We start from the raw sequence: 19,093 nt of genomic DNA, 5'->3' as shown, positions 1-19,093 counted from the left end.
TAGAAGAAGAAAGGAATTGTTCTCACCTCTAGGGAGAAGGGAACAGTTAAAGAGGCTTCCTGAATTTTAGCAGATCAAAAGGAGAGGAAGTGGCCAGGAGCAAAGGCAGAGAATGGGAACAGGGAAGGGCAGATGGCTTCAGGTGCAGCGAGCATGAGATACTGGAAGAAAGCAGGCAGGACCCAAGCCAAGAGGAGGCCGTAGCGCTGGGCGAGGGGCGTGGCATTTCCCACGCAGGTGATGAGTACTGTGTGGAGGAGGGGGCGGCCAGTTCACAGAAAAATCACTCCTCTCTGGCTCTCAAAGCCCTAGGTTTCCCCTAACAGAACAGCCAAGCTCCCGAAGCCTTGAATGCCAACTCCAAGCTGGGGTTTCTGCCCCCAGAGGGAGCCAGCCAAAGAAAGGAGGGAGAGAAAGGAGGGGAGGCAGAGGCAGTGCACTCTCTCCTCACCTGGCTGCGATGGTGGCCACGTTCTCCATCCAGGCCATGATCTGGCCCCCAAAGGTATTGCCTTGGTGATTGGCATGGGGGGGCAGGACCAGCTCCACGCTTTCCACACGGGTTTTCTCGGCTGGTACCATGCAGCTGCAGTCTCTGCTCTCCAGATCTGACCGGGGAAGGGCAGAGGGAGGGAGTGGGAAGGGGAAAGGTTCTCAAGGGCAGACCCTCCCACAGGGCAAACCCAGGGACCCCTGCCACCAGCACTCCCAGTCACCCAGAGTCTATCCACTAAGCACCAAGAGTGCCAGCCTCAGCTGAGGAACAGGAGGGCTCAGGATGAGGGAGGTGAGGTCATCCGGGGGCAGGGGGCAGGACACTGCCCCCTGTAGAGAAGACACACCTGGACATAACTCGGACAAGTCAGGGAACCTCTCTGACCCTCAGTTTCCTCATTGGTGAAGGGGTATGTCAGACCCAACCCACGAGGTTTGTGAAGATGAAGGGAGATCGTGATTCCAGAGAGCTTGGCACCAAACTCAGGAGACAGACTTTCAGAAGGATAGTTCTTCCCTCCCTTTGCCCTGACAGGCCCTGTCCGTCAGGGGCAATGGCATCGGGAGATCCTCAGTAGGAGAGGCCCAAGGGCGGGCAGGGCCTTGGGGGTCAGAGGAGCAGATGCTGATATGACATCCCCCCTCCAACCCAAGGGGGAGCCATGCATCTCCCATCAATCAAGAAGAGAGACCTCGTCAGGGACAGCCCATCAAAGAGGTGGCCATTCACTGGCAGGCTGCTCCGAGATGCCACAGACCAGCACAAGGGGAGGTGGAAGGGGGCCTGAGCTGAGATCTGGAGACAGGACAGGTCGGACAGTCCTAGGAAGCAATGAAGCCTTGGCTTAGATGGAGCCGAGGGCAAATAATAGGTCAGCACCAGGTCAAGCTGAATGGCCAGCCCAGGGCCTGGATGTCTCACTAAGGCATCTGGACTAACCCTGGGGTAGAGGGGCTGTCGTGACAAGAGGAGTTTGGGAGGGCTGCAGTGGATGGATGGCTCTAGGGGGGTCTCAAAGACAGTAGGAAGAGCCAGGCCTCCCCAGCCACAGCCCCCAGACCCCACATACATAGACACATGGAACTGGGAGCCCCTCTCGCTGCTTTATGGGGCCAACTGCTCGCACCTGCTCTCTCCCACTCTGGGATGCTGAACTACATTTGAATTGTCCTACAGTTGCCTTGTCTAGGGTGCAAGGAAGACTCCACATCCTATTGCTCTGGAGATCAGTGAGTGAATCCAAGGTTAACCCTTTGCCCAGCCTGTGCTCTCCATCAGGAAAACCTTTCCTTGTCTCTCCATCTGTCAAAATCCTACCACTCCACAGGAGATCTTTGTGTGATAGTATAGAACAATCTCCAAGATGTACTCTTAAGGGGAAAGAAGTAAGACACTGAACCGTAGGTACTGTCTGTTCCCTTTTGGGTAAAAAGAGAGGGCTAAATAATACATGGTATGCTTAAGTATGCAGGGAATCTTCTGGAAAGGTGCCCCAAAATGAGTAACTGGAGGGGACCCAGGTTCTGGGTAGGAGAGAGTCTTGCTTTTTATTCTATATGTATATCTACATCTATATTATTTATGTATGTGTGTATATATATCTATATCTGTATATATATGTGCGTGCATATATTTATATATATATAAAGCATATAGACAGATAGATGGATGGATAGACAGATATGCTTTTTTAAAAATCCTATAGTCTTCAGCCACGCTCAGTAGTACCTTCCCAAACACCCCTAAACCTAAGATCCAAATACAGTCCGTGGTTAACAAAGGGTTCCTCACATCCTAATTCTATCCTCATGGCTCCTGGGAACTGAACAAGATGCCCAAACACGCCTTTCCCTGAAGGAGACCTTGAGACAAAAGGGCCATCAGGCCAGTGAGTAGACATCCCAAGGAGCCTCTCTTCCTCCCTTTGCCCAGTGGGGGCTGAAGACAGAGGAGGGCATGCAGGATGCCAGCTGCACTCCGCCCCCCCGGCTGCTCACCGTCCTGAATGACGCAGTTGGCCAGAAGGTCCTTCATGGTGTCCGCGTACAGCAGCCGCATGCGCCGGCGCTCGGCAGCCACACTGTGCTCTGTTTTCTCCTCCTCTGTGCGTGGCGTAGTCTGCTTCAGCTTCACCTGTGGGTGGGGGACAGCAGGGGCGATGCTCAGGACAGGTCTCCTGAAGCAGCAGGAAGGGCTGTGCCCCATCGCACACCTGGGGCTGCTGCTAGATTGTTACAAGTCATTGTCCCCTCTCTGTCGCTGTCCTCCTGTCTTCACGCTGGCTGATCTGTCACTTTCATCCTGCAAATGTCCCCAGTCCCCTTTCTTGGGCAAAGGCACAGAGGATGCAGGGGGTGGGAGGTCCTATAGCACACGTAAGGGAATGGTGAGATCTGAAGACTCCCACATGAGACGCACAGGGAGAGGTGGGGAAGAGGAGCGAGGGAAGATGCCTGGGGTCTGGCCACAGCTGCAGGGAGCTTCCTCTGTGAATTCCCTGAAGTGCCCCTTCCTCCATGCCTCTGCCAACCCCCAGCCTCACAGCCCCAGTCCCAGCCTGCCACGACAAGCACCCAGGTGTAGCGCCCTACCTTGGAGAGCTCCCGGTGGGCCACAAAGGTGGCCAAGGCCTTGCACACGGTCCATTGCTTCTCAGAGCACAGGTCCTCAGAGGCCACCTGGATGCCCACCTGGAAGGGAAGAAAAGGCGGGAGGAGTGAGGAGGGGGGAAATGGAGCTCCCACCCTGAGGCTCCACAACTCGATGGCCCAGGCCCGGCCTTGCATTCCTGTATCACCTACTGAGTCTTGGAAGCCAGAAACCTGAGATAGGTTCTGCTTCTACTCCTGGATCCCTGGAAAGCCTTGGGCAAGTCATTTCTGTCCTCTGGTCCTTGGTTTCCTCATCTATAAAATGGGAGTGAGCACAAGGTGCCTGGCTGGCTCAGTTGGTAGAGCATGAGACTCTTACTCCCAGGGTTGTGAGTTCAAGCCCCACGTTGGGCATGGAGCCTACTTAAAATATGAATGAATGAGTGAATGAATGAATGAATGACAGAAATGGGAGTGAGCATACCTAGGAGAGAATGAAAATGAGACTGTATCTAGGAAAGCACTTAAAGTGGTAAAATCTTGCCTACAGTGAAAAGACAGGCATCTGGGGGGTGTCCGGGGGTACCCAGAGGCAGTCAGGACTCTGTCCTCAGTGACCCCTCAGTAACCAGTGTCCTGGCTAAGGGAAGCTGCCCAGACCTGCTGTCCACAGGTGGAAAAGACAGTCTCTCCCCCAGAGCTCACAGAACTCACTTAAGAACCCCACAGCATAGGAATCGTGCTCCCATTTCACAGATGGGAAAACAGAGGCTGCAAGAGGTAAGCTAATGCAATGAAGTCCAGGGCTTCCCCTGCTGCAGCCCTGCTGCCTCCAGGGTCAGGCCTGGTGGCTGTCTTCCCCACTTTCCCATGACTACCTGGCTGCTGAACAGGGTTTGAGGGGAGTTGTAAAGACCTAGGAGGCTGAAAGTCAAGTCTCAGGTTGGAATTTATGTGACCTGGTGACCTGAGGCAAGTCTCTTCCCCTCCGTGGGCCTCAGATTTCCCTTCTGTGTTATTAGGTATCAGACATGAAGAGCCTTAGGATCCTCCCAACCCTGCCAGCTGTTTCAGAAACCTACTGCCTCCACCAGGGCCCCATGAGTGTGAGTGTGCCCAGGGGGCTGAGAAGGGAGAAGAGGTAGAAACCCCAGCCACCCACCTACCCACCGCCAGGCAGCAACCACCCCACACACCTCCATGCTGGAGTTGAAGGCCCGGTTCACCTTGGCCTTGATATTCACCACTTGTCCGACACTGGGGAGAGAAAAGCAGGAGGTGGGCCTTCCAGAGGGGAGAGAGGAAAGGAAGAGAACTCCTGGATACTTGCAGGGCCTCTGCTGAGGGGACCCAGCAAGGCAATGTCATGGCTTACAGACCATGGTCACATCAGCAATATCACTGAGTCCTCAAAGCAAGCTGGCAAGATAGTGTCAGCATCTCACTATACAGGTGGGAAGGTGGAGGCTGAAAGAAGTGGAATGACTTCATTCATCTCCCCTTATCCCGTGAATGCTAGAGCTTCTCTTGGCTTGTGGCTCAACAGTCCCCTCCTTGGGGGCCCCTGCCCCACCCCTCTGTCACTCAAGAAGTTTCACTCTCCGACACTCTTTCTAACAGATGGGCCTCTGTCTCCCCCACAATCCGGGGCCAGGATCACATCTGTCTTGCTCCCCCTTGACCATTTGAAGCCTAGCACACGGCACAGGGTCGGTCCTCCAAAAATAGTGGCCTACTGAATTAATGCATTCCACATCTATTGAATGCCTACTAAGTTCAAGGGACTATAAACAAGAGGGTGAAAAGAAAAATGGGAACGTTTAAAAGATGCCTACTCTGTGCCCAGCACCGTGCATTGCCTCATTAGAGCCTCCAAATAAACTTGACAGGTAGGTTTAGGGGCACTGAACATCAGAGAGGGCAAGCTATCTGCCCAAGATCACCCAGCTAAAATATAGCAGAGCCAGGGTTCTCTGGATTACGGGGGCCCCACTCTTTCCAGCTGCAGGGTTCTGTGGACTACAGGGGCCCCACTCTTTCCAGCTGCAGCCTGTCCCTCTGGAATAATTCCCATGTCCAGATAAACAGTCAGAATCCCTACAGGAGCCACCTCACCCACTCTGTGTATCTAACTGGAGGCAGCTGAGGGTGCCCCTCTGAAAGACAAGGAGGAGGAGCCAGACAGGGACTGGGATGAGGAGGAGGAAGTCCTTTCATCCTTGAGCAAGTCCTTTCATCTCTCTGTGCCTTGGCTCACAAACCTAGAGAGGACTGTGCGAATATCTTCATCGAATGCACAGCCTCCTCCCCAAAGCTAGGCCGGGTCCCTTCCAACAGGCCTGCCTTTCAAGGGGCAGCAGTGGCCACAGTGAGAAGAGTCACAGGTGCCTGGTTCCAGTCCAGCTCTGGCATGACTGTCACACTACGGAGCTGTGTGACCTTGGATGAGTTGCTTTGTGTCTCTGAGCCTAGCTCTTTGTCTGTCAAGTACCAAAATGAGGGTCAAGTGAGAGGGGATGTGACAGAGCCAGTGCCAAGCCTAGCCCCACAGTACGAGCTCCATAAATAACAGAAGCTCACATTTGCCAAGGACTTGTCCATTTCTGTTTATTTTGCCCTCAGTCCTAATAGGCATGGAAGGACTGTCATTTCTAGGAGATACGTGCTGACACGTGGAGGGAAGAGGTGTCATGATGTCTGTAACTTAGTTTCAAATACTTGAGAAAAGAGAGAGAGAAATATGTGTATCTATTTTCCATATATAGATAAAGCATATTGAGAAAAAAAAAGTTAATTCTTGAATCTCACTGGTGGTGATCATTGCACTATTCAAGTTTTCTAGAGTCTTGGAAGTTTTCATAAGAAATTAAGAAAAAACTTCCGTGATCCTTAAAATAAAATAACAGTCTACTTTCTGTGGTGCTGAAGAGGTATTTGTGTCTCTTCTCTTCCTCCCCCTCCTTCTCTTCCTCTTCTCCCTCTTCCTCCTCCTCCTCTTCCCCCTCTTCCTCTTCTTCCCCCTCCTCCTCTCCCTCCCATCCCACTCCTCCCACTACCCTCCTTCTCACTAGCTTTCCCCAAAGCCAGGCAGACACCCCTTTGAACTCCGGAGTTTCTCATCCCTCCTGACACTCTTCCATCCCGCAGCTCAGGCCAAAACTGGCTCCTTCCCCGGGGTCACTGCCCAGCCTCCTAAGGGGCCCCCTCCAGCCTCTGGGTGTACTTCACATCCCACAGAGGCAACTCCCACAGTCTGAGCCCTGTGCAAGCCCTTCAGGACCCAATTTACTGGTGGGGGACAGAAGAACATATTAAATGACACCGCAGTGATGCTAACAGCAGAACCCAGATGGTGGAGAACTTGAGAGGGCAAAGAACCAGGTCTCCTCTACAAATAAATTCTGAGGGAAAAAGGAGAGAGATGGTGAGGGGGCAGGATGCTGGGGGAGGGGAAGCCCCTATAGATAAAAAAGACTTAAGAGAACACAGCAACCAACTGCAACCTTATCTGAATCTTGACTTGAACAACAAAAATCACTATAAATCAAAATAAAAACAAAATCAGGAGATGGTGTGGGCTCCTGCATACTGACCAGATATTTGATGTTCGTGAGACATTACTGCTAGTTTTGTTTAGGTGTAGCAATGATGTTGAGGTTATGTTTAAAAGGAGTTCTTATCACTGAGAGATACATTTTGAAATATCTTTAAAGGGCAAAAACAAAAATAAACCAAAAAAAAAAAACCTTCTGCAGGTTTCCTCAGGGGCAGCTAGGCCTTTCCTGGTCACCAGCCTTGCTCCAGACCCATCCCTAGCTGGCCCTCCTTCCCAGGATCTTTTCTGGCTTCCCCTTCCACCCACACCCTCCTTGGCCCAGACTCACCTTGAGTCTCTGAGTCCTGCAGCAGGTCCATCCATCACACATGCCCACTCCCTACCCCCAGTCCTCTCCTCCCTAGCTCCTCAGGGTGACAAAAACTGTGTTGACAGCAGAGACTTAGAACTGGCCCAGACACCGCTCCCCTGGCTTTTAGAGGGGTACTACATATGGTGTTGATGGTATTGAAGCCAGCTTGAACACCTCTTCCAGGAAGGCCCCTTTGTCTACCTTTTATGCCATCACACTCACCCCCAGACATATAGGAAATGTGACCTCTTCGTTAAGGACAAGAGCTCTGGGGCTCCGGGGTCCTCTGCTATCTGTATGACCTTCAGCAAGTTATTTCACCTCTCTGTACCTCAGTTTCTTCATCTGTAAAATGAGGATACTAATAGCCAGAACCTTGTAGCATTGTTCCGTGGATTAAATGAATAATATATTAAAAAGGTATTACAGGGGCACCTGGGTGGCTCAGTGGATTAAAGCCTCTGCCTTCAGCTCAGGTCATGATCCCAGGATCCTGGGATCAAGTCCCACATCAGGCTCTCTGCTCAGCAGGGAGCCTGCTTTTCCATTTCTTTCTGCTGCCTCTCTGCTTACTTGTGATCTCTGTCTGTCAAATAAATAAATAAAATCTTTAAAATATGGGGGGGTGGGGGGCGCCTGAGTAGCTCAGTGGGTTAAAGCCTCTGCCTTCAGCTCAGGTCATGATCCCAGGTCCTGGGATCAAGCCATGCGTCAGCTCTCTGCTCAGCAGGGAGCCTGCTTCCTCCTCTCTCTGCCTCTCTGCCTACTTGTGATCTCTGTCTATTAAATAAATAAATAAAATATTTTTTTTAAAAAGGTATTACAAATAATGCCTCAATATTAGTTCATTCACAGTGACAAAGGTGCTGTACTAATTAAAATGCTAGTAACAGCAGAACTGGGAGTGAGATATGTAGGAACTCTCCATATGATCTTCTGAGATACAACTTCTTTGCAAATCAAAAATCAAAATAAAAGTGTTACAAAGCTCCCATATGTGAGAGATCATTATTAGCAAGGCATGTACCCCTTTGAATTGAAATTATGTTTCTACATCTGCCTCCCAACAAACAGGACCTCCTGGGGCACAGGGCCTATGCTCTAGTTGACTTTGCATACCCCAAACCCAGCATGGGCCTTGGTCCAGAACAGGTGCAAGTGGTGACAAAGGACCAAATAAATAAAGACAGGGACTGACCAAATTTCCTCCTTAACCACAACATGCTGGGTACCCAGAAAGCTCTGAATCAGCCCTTGGCATCTGCTGTCCTAGGCTCTGACAGTGAGTTTAGGAGCAGGCCTGAAGGCCAGAACACTGTGTGCAGCCCCTGTGGCCTGTCCTGGGCCAAGGGCTTGGAATGCTCCATGAGTCCCAGCAAAGCTAATTGGAGGCAAAGCTCAGCACAGGATGATGAAGAGTTTTGAAACTAGTACAGACATTTTAGAAAGCAACCACAAAACAAAAAACTGATAGTAATAAACTCCTTGTTCCTGGGGGTATGTGAGCAGAGGCTGAATGGTCCAAGTTTCTGATTCAGGCTTTGCCGGGGGAACTTTCCTAGAAACCTTTCTACAATACAGTGACCAATGGCCCACAGACAATGTCCAAGTTCCAAAGGACATGCACCAATTAAGTCTAATCCCTTCCATTTGGCAGATAAGAAAACTGAGGCCCAGAGAAAGAGACTGACTTTCCCAGAGTCACACAGCACCCCACAATGCTGCCTCAGCAACGTCCAACTGCAAACCTGGCTGCGGGAATCCACCCCACGGCACCCAGAAGCTGGCCAGCTCCAGTCCATGGGTCTCCCAGAGCCCCCGCAGACAGGTCTGTACCTGCTCCACAAAGGCCCTTGGTCAGTCGAGTTGGGTTCCAGGGTTCTATGCAGCTCACAGGCCGACCAGGTGGGGAGATGGGGGAGGGACCCTAGCTTCGTGGTGGGCAGACCAAGAGGACCAAGAAGCAGGTGGGGCCACTTACCTAATGGTGTGCTCAAAATAGATATCGTCCATGGAAGCGGTGACGCACGGGCAGCCAGCGTGCCTCTCGGCTGGCATCAGAAGAAAACCATACATTAGCAGCGTCCCCATGTCACCAGGCCTCTGAGCAAATGTCAGGTGTCGCGAGCTGAGGCTGTGCCTCCTGGTCCACACCCCCACCTTCCTCTACTTTCTCCACCTCACTCACTACCCCCAACCCTGTTTGTTGATCATCTGTCTGGCATCTCTCCCTGCTGTGAGACTGAAACTTTAGGGCCCCAGGAGTTCTGTCCCTCTCGTTCACTACTGGGCCCCGGTCCGGGAATGGTGCCTGACCCGCAGGTGGCCCAGGGGAGACCCCCAGTGAGCAGCTGTTCAATGACTGAGTCGTCAGCCTGGGCTATTCTACTTCCCAGCTCTCCCAGGAGCCACGCCTCTGCCGTGGACATCAGCAGCGTTTCCTTGTCTGAGTCATTCTCACCCTCGGGACTATGCTCGTGGCCACGTTAGTCCCCCCAGAATCCCTCCCCTGCCCCCAGGGCGGGGTCAGTGCCCAACTCTGCCTTGCCCAGCCCCCATCAAGCCGTGCTACAGGGCAGGGAGCTCATGGCACCCTCAGGCCAGTCTGAAGCAGCCCCACTGGAGGTGGCCCTCTGTTGGAGCAGAGACCCAAGGGTGCAGGTCAGCCCTCAGAGCTGCGCGCACATTGGGGGCAGTGGGTGGGCCCGGGCTGAGCATTGAGAACTGGGAAGGGGCATTGCAGACAGGTGTAACAGCATGAGCAAAGAGCAGGATGAGGAACGAAGGCGGTGCTCAGAGGAGACGGTGACCATCTCTGATCATGGGGACCTCTCGTCCAGGTGGCGGGGCTGCCCGCGGGAGGACACCTGTGCCCGGCAGAGCCTCACCGGACAGGCAGGCGGTGGTGTCGATCCATTTGAGCAGCTGCCCGACACTCAGCTCGCCACGCTGGTTGGTGTGGCAAGGCAGCACCAGCTGGCTCATCTGCACCTCCGTGGGGTTCCTGTACTCCCCGCTGTCCCCCATGGCCCTGGCGGTCTCCGCGCGAGAGGAGGACTTCCGGGATGTGCGGTTCGAGAATACAGAGGCGATGCCCTGGGAAACAGTGGGGACAGAAAGGTCAGCTTGCTGCAGGCTCTCCCAGGCCCACCGTCCCAAGACCTGAGTGCCACAGGGGGAGCAGAGACACCCCAGGGGCCACCTCCCACCAGCCCCCAACTCTAGCAGTGGCCACCCCCCTCCAGCCTAGGCTCTCAGAGCCCAGGGCGCTCACTGGATGCCATTTCTGCCCAGTTTCCCTCTGGCCACCAACTCCGTGTTAGCAGGACCCTGGCTGAACCTGAGGGAGGAGGAGGGAAGTTCAGTCCTCCCGTCTGCTGGAGGGCCAGTTGGCTAAAGTTCTTCCTCAGACTGATCTTCATTCTTGAAAGGTCCCCCCTTCTCCACGCAGGGAGGCCTCTGTTCCCAATCAAGTGTTCCCAGAAGCAGCTCCTTACATCTCCCCCAGCGCGCCCTTCCTCGGGCTCCCTTGTTCTCCAGATGACCTCAGAGGTGGCACCTTCGCTGGGTGTTCGTCTGTCCCTAGCACTTGGCTTTCCTGACCGGGAGGGCTCCAGGCCACCACCGACCGGCTGTCCGATCCAGGCCAAGCCTGCCGCAGCTGCCAGCTGGAGGAGCCGCCGAGGAAGGCCTCAGACTCATGAATTGGAGGTGGAGTTTCTACCCAGGGCCTGGCTTGTCTGTCCCCAGGCAGAAAGGATGGGGCGTACAGGGCGGTGCCTTGGATGGGCTGGGATGAGGAAGGGGGCCTCCTAGCTCTCTGGCCTATTCTCCCTAACAGGCTGTGAGTGAGAGCTGAGCACCCCTGCCTGTGTGAGAGAAATGACCCAAGTCCCAGCTCTTGTGGCTGGGGTAACAGTAGCAGCGAACATTTCTATCACATTTACTAGGCATCAAATACTCTGCTAAGCACTTGGCATGTACAAATTCCACTGAAGCCACACGACAAACCCCTGAGGTGGGTTCATTGCTACCCTCAGTCTGCAGGTAGGGCTCCAGGAAGCGGGGAGCACAGCTGTGACCCAAGGTCTGGCCACAGAGCCTGAGGTCCTACCACCACACTGCACTGGCTGCTCCTGGGGCTGAGAAGGCCCAGTGCCACGCCCCAACACTGACCCTGCCACAGCCCCAGAGAGGGGCAAGGACAGCTCTCTGTGCTGGGGTCTGTCCTCCTTGGATAATTTCCCCCACGAGGCTCCCACAGCCAATTCAATAAATTCAAAACACACCAAGGTGACTCATTCAAGGTTGTGGACCCCCCAAGCAGCAGAACTGGGATTCGAACCAGGCATATCTGACCTAGAACAGCTTCTGGGTCCCTGGAGAGGCAGCGCATTCCAGAGAGCCCCCAGGTTTGAGGTACCATGCTCCATGTCAAGGAGAGAGTGAGGGCAGCCCCAGGATCGCTCAGCCTGGGAAGAGGCCTGCAGGGTGCCAGGCTGCCAGGATTGCGGGCTCCTGCCGGCATCTGGCAGGCCACTATGGTGGCCAAGCAGCAGGACCCATCACCATGGTAACCACTGCCAAGGCACTTCCGGCCTGTTGTGCACTGCAGGCCTGCATAGATGCGGCTGCGCGGTTGCCTTTCTGGGTGTGGGAGATGGCAGAGGGAGGAGGCAGGCAGACTCCAGTCCCCTGTACTTTCCCCAAACCCGTCCCATGACAGAGGTTCTGGGCAGAACTTTCCAGAAAGAAGCCACAGAGCATGCTAGGGAAATGGGGGATGCAAGATGTAAAGGGTAGGTGGTCAGAAGAAAGGGAGCAGACCAGGTGGGATTTCTGGGCAGTTCCAGGCATGCACACAGGAAGCCCGACACACAATGTCCCTGCTTCACAAATCGATTTTTGCATTACCACCTCATCAGGTCCTCACAAGGAAGGCAGAGCACGAGAACTATTGACCCCATTTTACAGATGTGGAAAGTGAGGATGGAAACAGCAGTAGACCAGCAAGTGGGACACCTGAGTTCCAGTCCTCTCTCTGCTTCCCACCCGGTCAGTCTCCACTCCCACCACCAGCTTCCTATTTCCTGTTCCATGAAAAGGAGTCACTCCCCTCACCTTAGATTCTACAGGCCCGGAGGAGGCAGAATCTTTGCCTTATTTGTTCATTCATTCATTCACCGAGCACTTCCCCTGTGCCCTGGACCAAACATTGAGAGAACAAAGATAAACTGGTCTATTCCCTCTGAAAAGCCCCTACTCTACTGCTCATGGTTAGAAGGGCCTGGCACACGGTAGGACCTCATCAAAGGTTTGTGGAGGGACGAGCAGAGACAGACTTGAGTTCAAATCCTAGCCCTGGCCCTCCAGTGCTTGGTGATTCTGAGCACGTCCCCGCCCCTCCTGAGCTTCATCGGTCACTCACTGGGCAGGCAGGGGCAGGGGAAGACTGCCAATTCCTAAGGCAGCCCCAGTCCTGCTTCCAGGATCAGACTCCACCCCTGCAGGGCTCTCGCAGGCCCAGCTGACATTTCTGTTGAGAAAGCTGGGAGGTCCTGTCACTCTGTCAGACAGGCAACCTCGTGCTCCTTGGAGCAGGGCTGAGCTCTTAGGCAAACTGAGGGACAAGACCCATGGTGGCCATCCCCTGCTCTCGTCCAGGAGAAGGGCACAGAGCCCCGGGGCTGGAGCATGAGTGAAGGGACAGAGCAGCGCCACTGCCCCCAGGCATGGCCTCTCGGACTCCAACTCCTTCCTTGGCTCAAGGCAGTCTTGCCCACGTCATGGCAGGCCAGGCTGGCCCGCCTCCTACCCCAAGGTGGGCAGGCAGCCAGCCTGGGAGGCAGGGGCGTGTGCGGCCCAGACAAGGTTCAGCCAATGGGGCCCCAGAGCCAGGCCACCCCTCCCAGGGCCAGTCACGGGGAGAGCAGAGGCCCCAGATGGAGTCAGGGCCTGGAGCAGCCAGGCCAGGCTGAGCCAAGACAGCTGACAGGGAGGGCAGAGCCCGCTGTGAAGGTGGGAAGGGCATCTGGGGGTCAGAGACGTGCCCTCTCGGATGGCAGATGTGCCTACACTGGCCCCAGACCACAGCAGACCTGGCCAGATTTGGTCATCCCAGACTGGCTACACCATGGGCTCTGTGTCCTTCTTCCTGGGCCACAGCCATGTCACAGACCTGCTGGGCCAGGTCAGGAGGGGCCGTTTCACCCAGTCCCCTCAGAGCTAAGGAGACTGACGCACACAGAGAGAGAGGCTGGCCCTGGGTCACACCAGGGAACCAGGATGAGCCCTCCTGTTACAGCAACCCCACACCAACAGACTTAACCTTGACTTCCTCTCTCTTCCAAGTCCCAAGTCCCAGGGACCCACCCCCCTAAACTCTCAGGCGCTCCCTTTACTGTGACAACTCGGGCCCCCACTAGGCACTGCTAGCTCACTAGACTGTTCCTGTCCACAGGCCTCCATGCTCTCCACCTTCTTCTAGCTTCCAGCACCAGGCACACCTTTCCCAATAGCAAATCCACCAAAACAACAACCGTAACTTTCCGTACCCTGCCTTGCAGGGACACTAGGCCCAGTCTTTATAACTCCCTCCACGGTGGGACTTCATTCTGTCCCTTAGGACGGTACAGGCCTTTCTGAAGAGCAAGCCTGACCAGATACCTCCCCTGCTCAAGACTCCTCAATGGCTCCCTACTACTCAGAATCGAGGCCCCACTCTGTGGCTCCTGCAGCTGCTCTCATAAGCTCCAGGCCGCACATCCGTCCTCAGAGCACCACTCTCACCCAGCTCCATCCCCCCACCATGGGGGTGCTGCTTCTGCCTAGGATCCCTTTATCTGCCCTATGTGCTAGGTGAGCCCTTCCTCTACCCACTTCAAGCTCCCACCACCGCTTCCCCAGAGAGAGTTAGGGCCTCCCTGGCCCCACACCCTCTGCTGCCTCTATCACAGCCCTAACCAAGCAGTGTGGTCACTGTTTTGTGAGCTACCTCCCCCATCAGACAGGCATTCACACAGGACAGGGACAGACTCAGGCCTGCCATGGAGCAGGTGCCGAATAACACCTATGGAGAAGGAAAAGGAAGGAAAACGTGAGAGATGGCATGGCCCTAGAGCTGAAGCTCAAAAGACGAGGCAAAAAGGACATAAGAACAGCGGAAAGGAGGAGTGAAATGACAGTGGCTTGGGGGACGTGACCCATGGAAGGAAGGAAGCAGGTGGGAGGGCACTAGGTGGAGTCAGGTGGAGAGGAGCCCAGGAGTCTCCAGGAACCACAAAAGACTCCTAGAGAAGAGTGTGGCTCACACTGATGAGCCAGGAAAGGAGACCAGCCAGCGGATAGATCTCAGTGCCTTCAAGAACCATCTGGAACAACAGGCCTACAGCAGAGGAGACCCACCTGTCCTGGCAGGAAGGAGCAGCCTCACGTGACCTCTCAGCCGACCCATCATGACATGAGGCTGTCTATACACAGGCCTTAGGTGTCAGCCTGCCCTGGTTTCGAGTCCAGTTCCACAACTAACTTGTGTGACCTTGGGCAGGCTGCTCAACCTCTGTGGGCCTCAGTTTTCCCATCTGTAAGAATGGGATTATTATAAGACCTACCTCTAAGTGTCATTGTAGAGATGAAATTAAACAAGAGTGAGTGTTTGAGGCTCTTAGAACACACCCATCTTAGGGTGAACATTGATAGAGCACTTAATGTTAGCAATTTAAAGCTGAGTTTGGGCTTTCTACAGAAATAGAGCCGGGAGAGACCCAAACATAGTTCACATTGAGTGTGATACTTTCTGACCTGGGTTCACCAGAACTTCAGGGCAACCCAGTGAGGGGACAAGGTTGTGAGCCCCTTTGAGAGGTTCTGTGAGAATTCAAACTAGTGACAGTGGAACAAAAATTCCACCTGGATAGGAGACTGCAAAGGCCCTGTTCCTCCCTCCCCATTTCCTGAGGGGGTGGGGATAAGAAATCGGGCCTAGGGGCGGTGGGCGGTCAGGCATGGAGGAGCACATTTGGGCCACTCTAGGAGCCACTGGCCAGGCCCCATGAAAGACCTGATTGTCTGAGCCAGTCCACTCTGAGCAGTGAAAGGAAGCTGTCCAAACTAGATGGCCTGTCCCCACAAAGGGGGAATCCAGCCTCTCCGAGGAACCAGGGTGTCCTCCTGACAGTTTCCCCACCAGCAAAGCCGGAGCATGTGTCAACCTCCCAAATTTCCCTTCAAGCCTACTCCCTACCTCCCTCCCAAAAAAGGCTCTGAGGCAGCCTGCACTGCCACAGCACACAGACCCCACAGGCACCCTGAGCCAAAATGCAAACAAAGCCGGGGAACCAAACAAGGGAAGAGAGGATTATGTTAGGAACTCAGTTGCTCAAAAAGTCTGTCTGCCGTGGAGTACTGCAAATTTGTCTTGAGGTTCCCAGCAGACGAAACAAGGCGGGAAAGGGTAGCAGTGGGTACCAAACTCAGAGATAAAAAGAAAGAGCTCTCCTCCAGGAAGCCAGCCTAAGGGCTGGGAGAAGGGCACCGGTGGGCTGTTCCTGTTCCGTAGGTTTCTGATGATCACGTTACATCAGATCACACCTGCATTCTATAGGATAAATAATGGTCCCTGGTGCCCTCTGCAAACATCCTCGTTTTACTTCTGGCTACAGGCCCTGTTGGCACTTGACATTTGTCAAGATTCTGGGGTGGGACAGGTAGAAAATTAAGTCAGTATTTTGTAGGAAGCACCTCCTATGTGCCATTCACTCGGGTCGACCTTTAGGGAACACCTGCTATGTATGGAGTTCTTTGCTAGGACATTTCCTACGGATTATCTCAGTAACTTTTACATCTGCCCTGTGAGGCATTGTTATTCTACCCATTTTACTGCTGAGCCTACTCAGATACCTTGGAGCTGGGGAAGATGCAGGAAACAAATGACTCCAAGTCACACAGCCAGTCAGTGACCAACGAGAACAGAGGCCACGACCTTGAGTCTCTGTCCAGGGCTCACAGTCTGGCGTGGGCTGACCAGGCACTTCTGACAGCCAGCTGTTACGCTCTCCCAGCATGAAAGAGGGGGAAGGGAAGGCTTTTGGCCTTCTAGTCCTGCCCTATGAGGAAGGGAGAAGGGATACAGGGCATAAGAGAAACTCTGAGGTAAGGACAAGCTTTCCTCCGGGTAGCCCCATCCGTCCTTCAGAAGCAGAGTCTCACAGGACATTTTCAGTTTAGTTGTCTTATGTAAACATAAATGGAACTTTTACCAGCTCGTCCTTCCCAGAAGACCTTGGAAAAAGTTATTTTACCTCTCCATGACTCAGTTTCCTCATCTGTCTAAAAGATACATAAAAGAACCCGAGCTCGGGGCACCTGGGTGGCTCAGTGGGTTGAGCCGCTGCCTTCGGCTCAGGTCATGATCCCGGGGTCCTGGGATCGAGCCCCACATCGGGCTCTCTGCTCAGCTGGGAGCCTGCTTCCTCCTCTCTCTCTCTGCCTGCCTCCCTGCCTACTTGTGATTTTAAAAAATAAATAAATAAATAAATAAATAAATAAATAATAGAACCCGAGCTCACAGTAAGGATTCTAAAAGACAGCAACCCACTAGAATGCCTAAAGCAAAATCATGGACAATACAAGTGTCAGCAAGGGTCTGGAGAACATGGTATGCTGCTGCGGGCGGGGATAGAAGATGTTGGAGCCACTATGGAAAAACAGTTTGTCAGGTCCTCAGAAAGCTGAGCACGGAAACGCTGGAGGACTTTGCAACTCCATTCCTAGGTAGAGACCCAAAGGAACAGAAAACAAGGACTCCACAAATTAAGCCGCACCCATGTTCACGACAGCACTACTCACCATAGCCAAAAAGGGGAAACGGTCCAAACGTCCATTGGTGAATAAATGGATAAGCCCACTGTGGTCTTACATACAATGGAACGTTAGTCAGACATGAGAAGGAACAAAGCAGCCATACGTAAAACATGGCTGAATTTCAGAAACATCATCCTGAGTGAAACAAGCCCAACACAAAAGGTCACCCATTGCATGGTTCCGTTTATGTGAAGTCTCCAGTACAGACAAAGCAGACTGGTGCTTGCCAGGGACTGGGGACGGGAGGACAGGGGAGAGACTTCTTAAATGGTAGGGGGCTTTACTTCGTAGTGATGGAAATATTTTGGATCTTGACAGAGGCGGTGGTGGCCCAACACTGTGATGTCCCCAGTTCCACTGTTCTGTGTACTTGAAAATGGTGAATTATACATTATGTGTATTTCACCTTGATAAATTACTTTTTTTTAATTCTTAAGAGAAACCATATCAGATAGGTCTGCTAGTTTAACATAAATTAAATGTAAAACGCCAAATATGTTAAAAAAAAAAAAAAGATACTGGAAGCAAGCATGTTTGGCATAGTAAAAATGATAGATTTCATTCTTAGATGTGTAGGCCTCAGTTTCTTCATCTGTCCAGTGGGATGTTAACTAGATAGTCTTCAAGACTATTTCCAACCCTGAAGGGCGTGACTTCCAGGAAGAACTCCTTACCAAGGCTCAGGCAGACCCACAGAGTGTGCTGCCCTGCCTCCCACCACAGGCCCTTTGCCCATGCTGTTCCCTGTGCCTAAAGCACTCTTCATCTCTGCAAAGCCTACTCACCTCTCAAATCCATTACCTCTGCCCCACTCTCATGCTTCTGGCACCACATACCTCCCCTCTCTAATGCTGTCCACCAACAATGTTCAATAAACTGTGTGAGTATTTGGGTGGCCTGGATCTGAAGACCCACCAGGAAGGAGCCCTGTCTCTCCACTCCTGGTGTCCGCAGGACCCAGCAAAGTGCCTGGCTTGCTGTGGACCAAATGAATGTTTGTTCAGTGGGTCCCCAATCTCCACTAGTGTCACCCCATGTAGGCTGGGAAGAACACCAGCCACGAGGTCAGGGGAGGTCTCCATCAGAGGCCCAACTCCCACCCCTGCCCCCTCACCCCATTCTAGAAAAGAGCCTAAACATCACCTGCCACCCTCCACCCCCAAGTGTAAAAATAACTTCGTCTGAAATCTGACACCTACCCACAGCCCGGTCATCTTGAAAACTCCCCCTATCCCACTGAGAAGGCTGCCTGGAGCCAACCAGAGTAAGGAGGGCATTTTCTGAATGCTTTCCCATTCTTACCTCATCTGTCCCATGGACAAATATTGGAGGCAATGTACACAGACGACCCGAGCCCAGAGTAGTCCCAAGTCCTGTCCACGGCCCCCCAGCTCTGAACCACAGAACACTCCCCTCCATCTACACAACAGACCCTTCTACCACCACGAGAGTGGGAAGGGCTTCGAGATTGATCACAGTTGCCTGCTTGTGTGGATGGGGAAACTGAGGCACAGGTAGATCTCTGTCCAAAGGTCTTTAGAGTCAGGCAGACCTTGGGTAAGTTACTGAGAAGTTGTTTCCTCCTTGGGGGGAACAGGGGAAGACAAATACCTCCACCCCACCTCCATCCAAGAGTAGAGGTGAGGATTAAGGGAAGTCCCCAAACCAAGGACCCGGCTAACTGTGAAGTGCTGTGCCTTTGTGAGGGGGCAGTTGGCCGGACAGGGACTTGTCTTTCCTAAACCACCACCAATGCCAGCAGCCTTTCTTCCTCACTTTGGGGAAATAGAAACATGGGGCACGAAGGCGGTACGGGCCAGTGGGTTCTGGAGGCAGGCATACGGCACGTGAGTCCCGGACCTACCCTCAGACATACAGAAGCCCCGGAACTCGCTTCCTCCCCCTGCCCCCATTACTCAGGTGTTCAAAAGAGCACACCACCCCACCCCTCCGAACCTGCTCCCCCATCAGATGAGATTAATGAGATGAATGAGTGTGTGGGGAAGCTGAGGACCAAGGACTAGCTCTGTGCAGCCCCTCAGCCGGCACCCCCATTCCCACCCCTCCATACTGACTGGGCGCTGTCCATGTGGTGTGCCCCAGACTGGAGACCTATGGGAGGGGAGCATGTGTTTTCATCTCGCTGGCCCCAGTTTCCTTGTTTTTAAAGCTACAGGGGTAGGCATGCCAAGGAGATTGAGAACAATCGCCAACCCCCTTCTTTAAGTATTGACTAT

At 53.4% G+C, this 19,093-nt stretch overlaps 1 protein-coding gene and 1 non-coding gene across 4 annotated transcripts in view; one reads left to right on the top strand and one right to left on the bottom strand.

The window, feature by feature from the left end:
- ACOT11 (acyl-CoA thioesterase 11) overlaps nt 1-19,093 on the bottom strand; it is a 48,603-nt gene that overhangs the window by 11,345 nt on the left and 18,165 nt on the right. For all 3 annotated transcript variants that reach the window (XM_059374841.1, XM_059374840.1, XM_059374842.1), the window contains exons 2-7: nt 9,884-10,091; nt 8,977-9,046; nt 4,284-4,344; nt 3,088-3,186; nt 2,494-2,629; nt 452-608 (exon numbers count right to left, since the gene is read on the bottom strand). In XM_059374841.1, coding sequence (XP_059230824.1) covers nt 452-608; nt 2,494-2,629; nt 3,088-3,186; nt 4,284-4,344; nt 8,977-9,046; nt 9,884-10,022 — 662 coding nt within the window. In that variant the 5' untranslated portion in view covers nt 10,023-10,091. The remainder of the gene's footprint in view (nt 1-451; nt 609-2,493; nt 2,630-3,087; nt 3,187-4,283; nt 4,345-8,976; nt 9,047-9,883; nt 10,092-19,093) is intronic.
- Nucleotides 3,429-3,501, top strand: TRNAK-CUU (transfer RNA lysine (anticodon CUU)). The gene has a single exon. It is a non-coding gene; the product is annotated as a tRNA-Lys (tRNA).

Source organism: Mustela nigripes, chromosome 14 (assembly GCF_022355385.1).
Source record: "Mustela nigripes isolate SB6536 chromosome 14, MUSNIG.SB6536, whole genome shotgun sequence".
Lineage (NCBI taxonomy): Eukaryota > Metazoa > Chordata > Mammalia > Carnivora > Mustelidae > Mustela > Mustela nigripes.
Note: the sequence above shows the minus strand (reverse complement) of the source record. Positions and strands in the feature narration are given on the sequence as shown.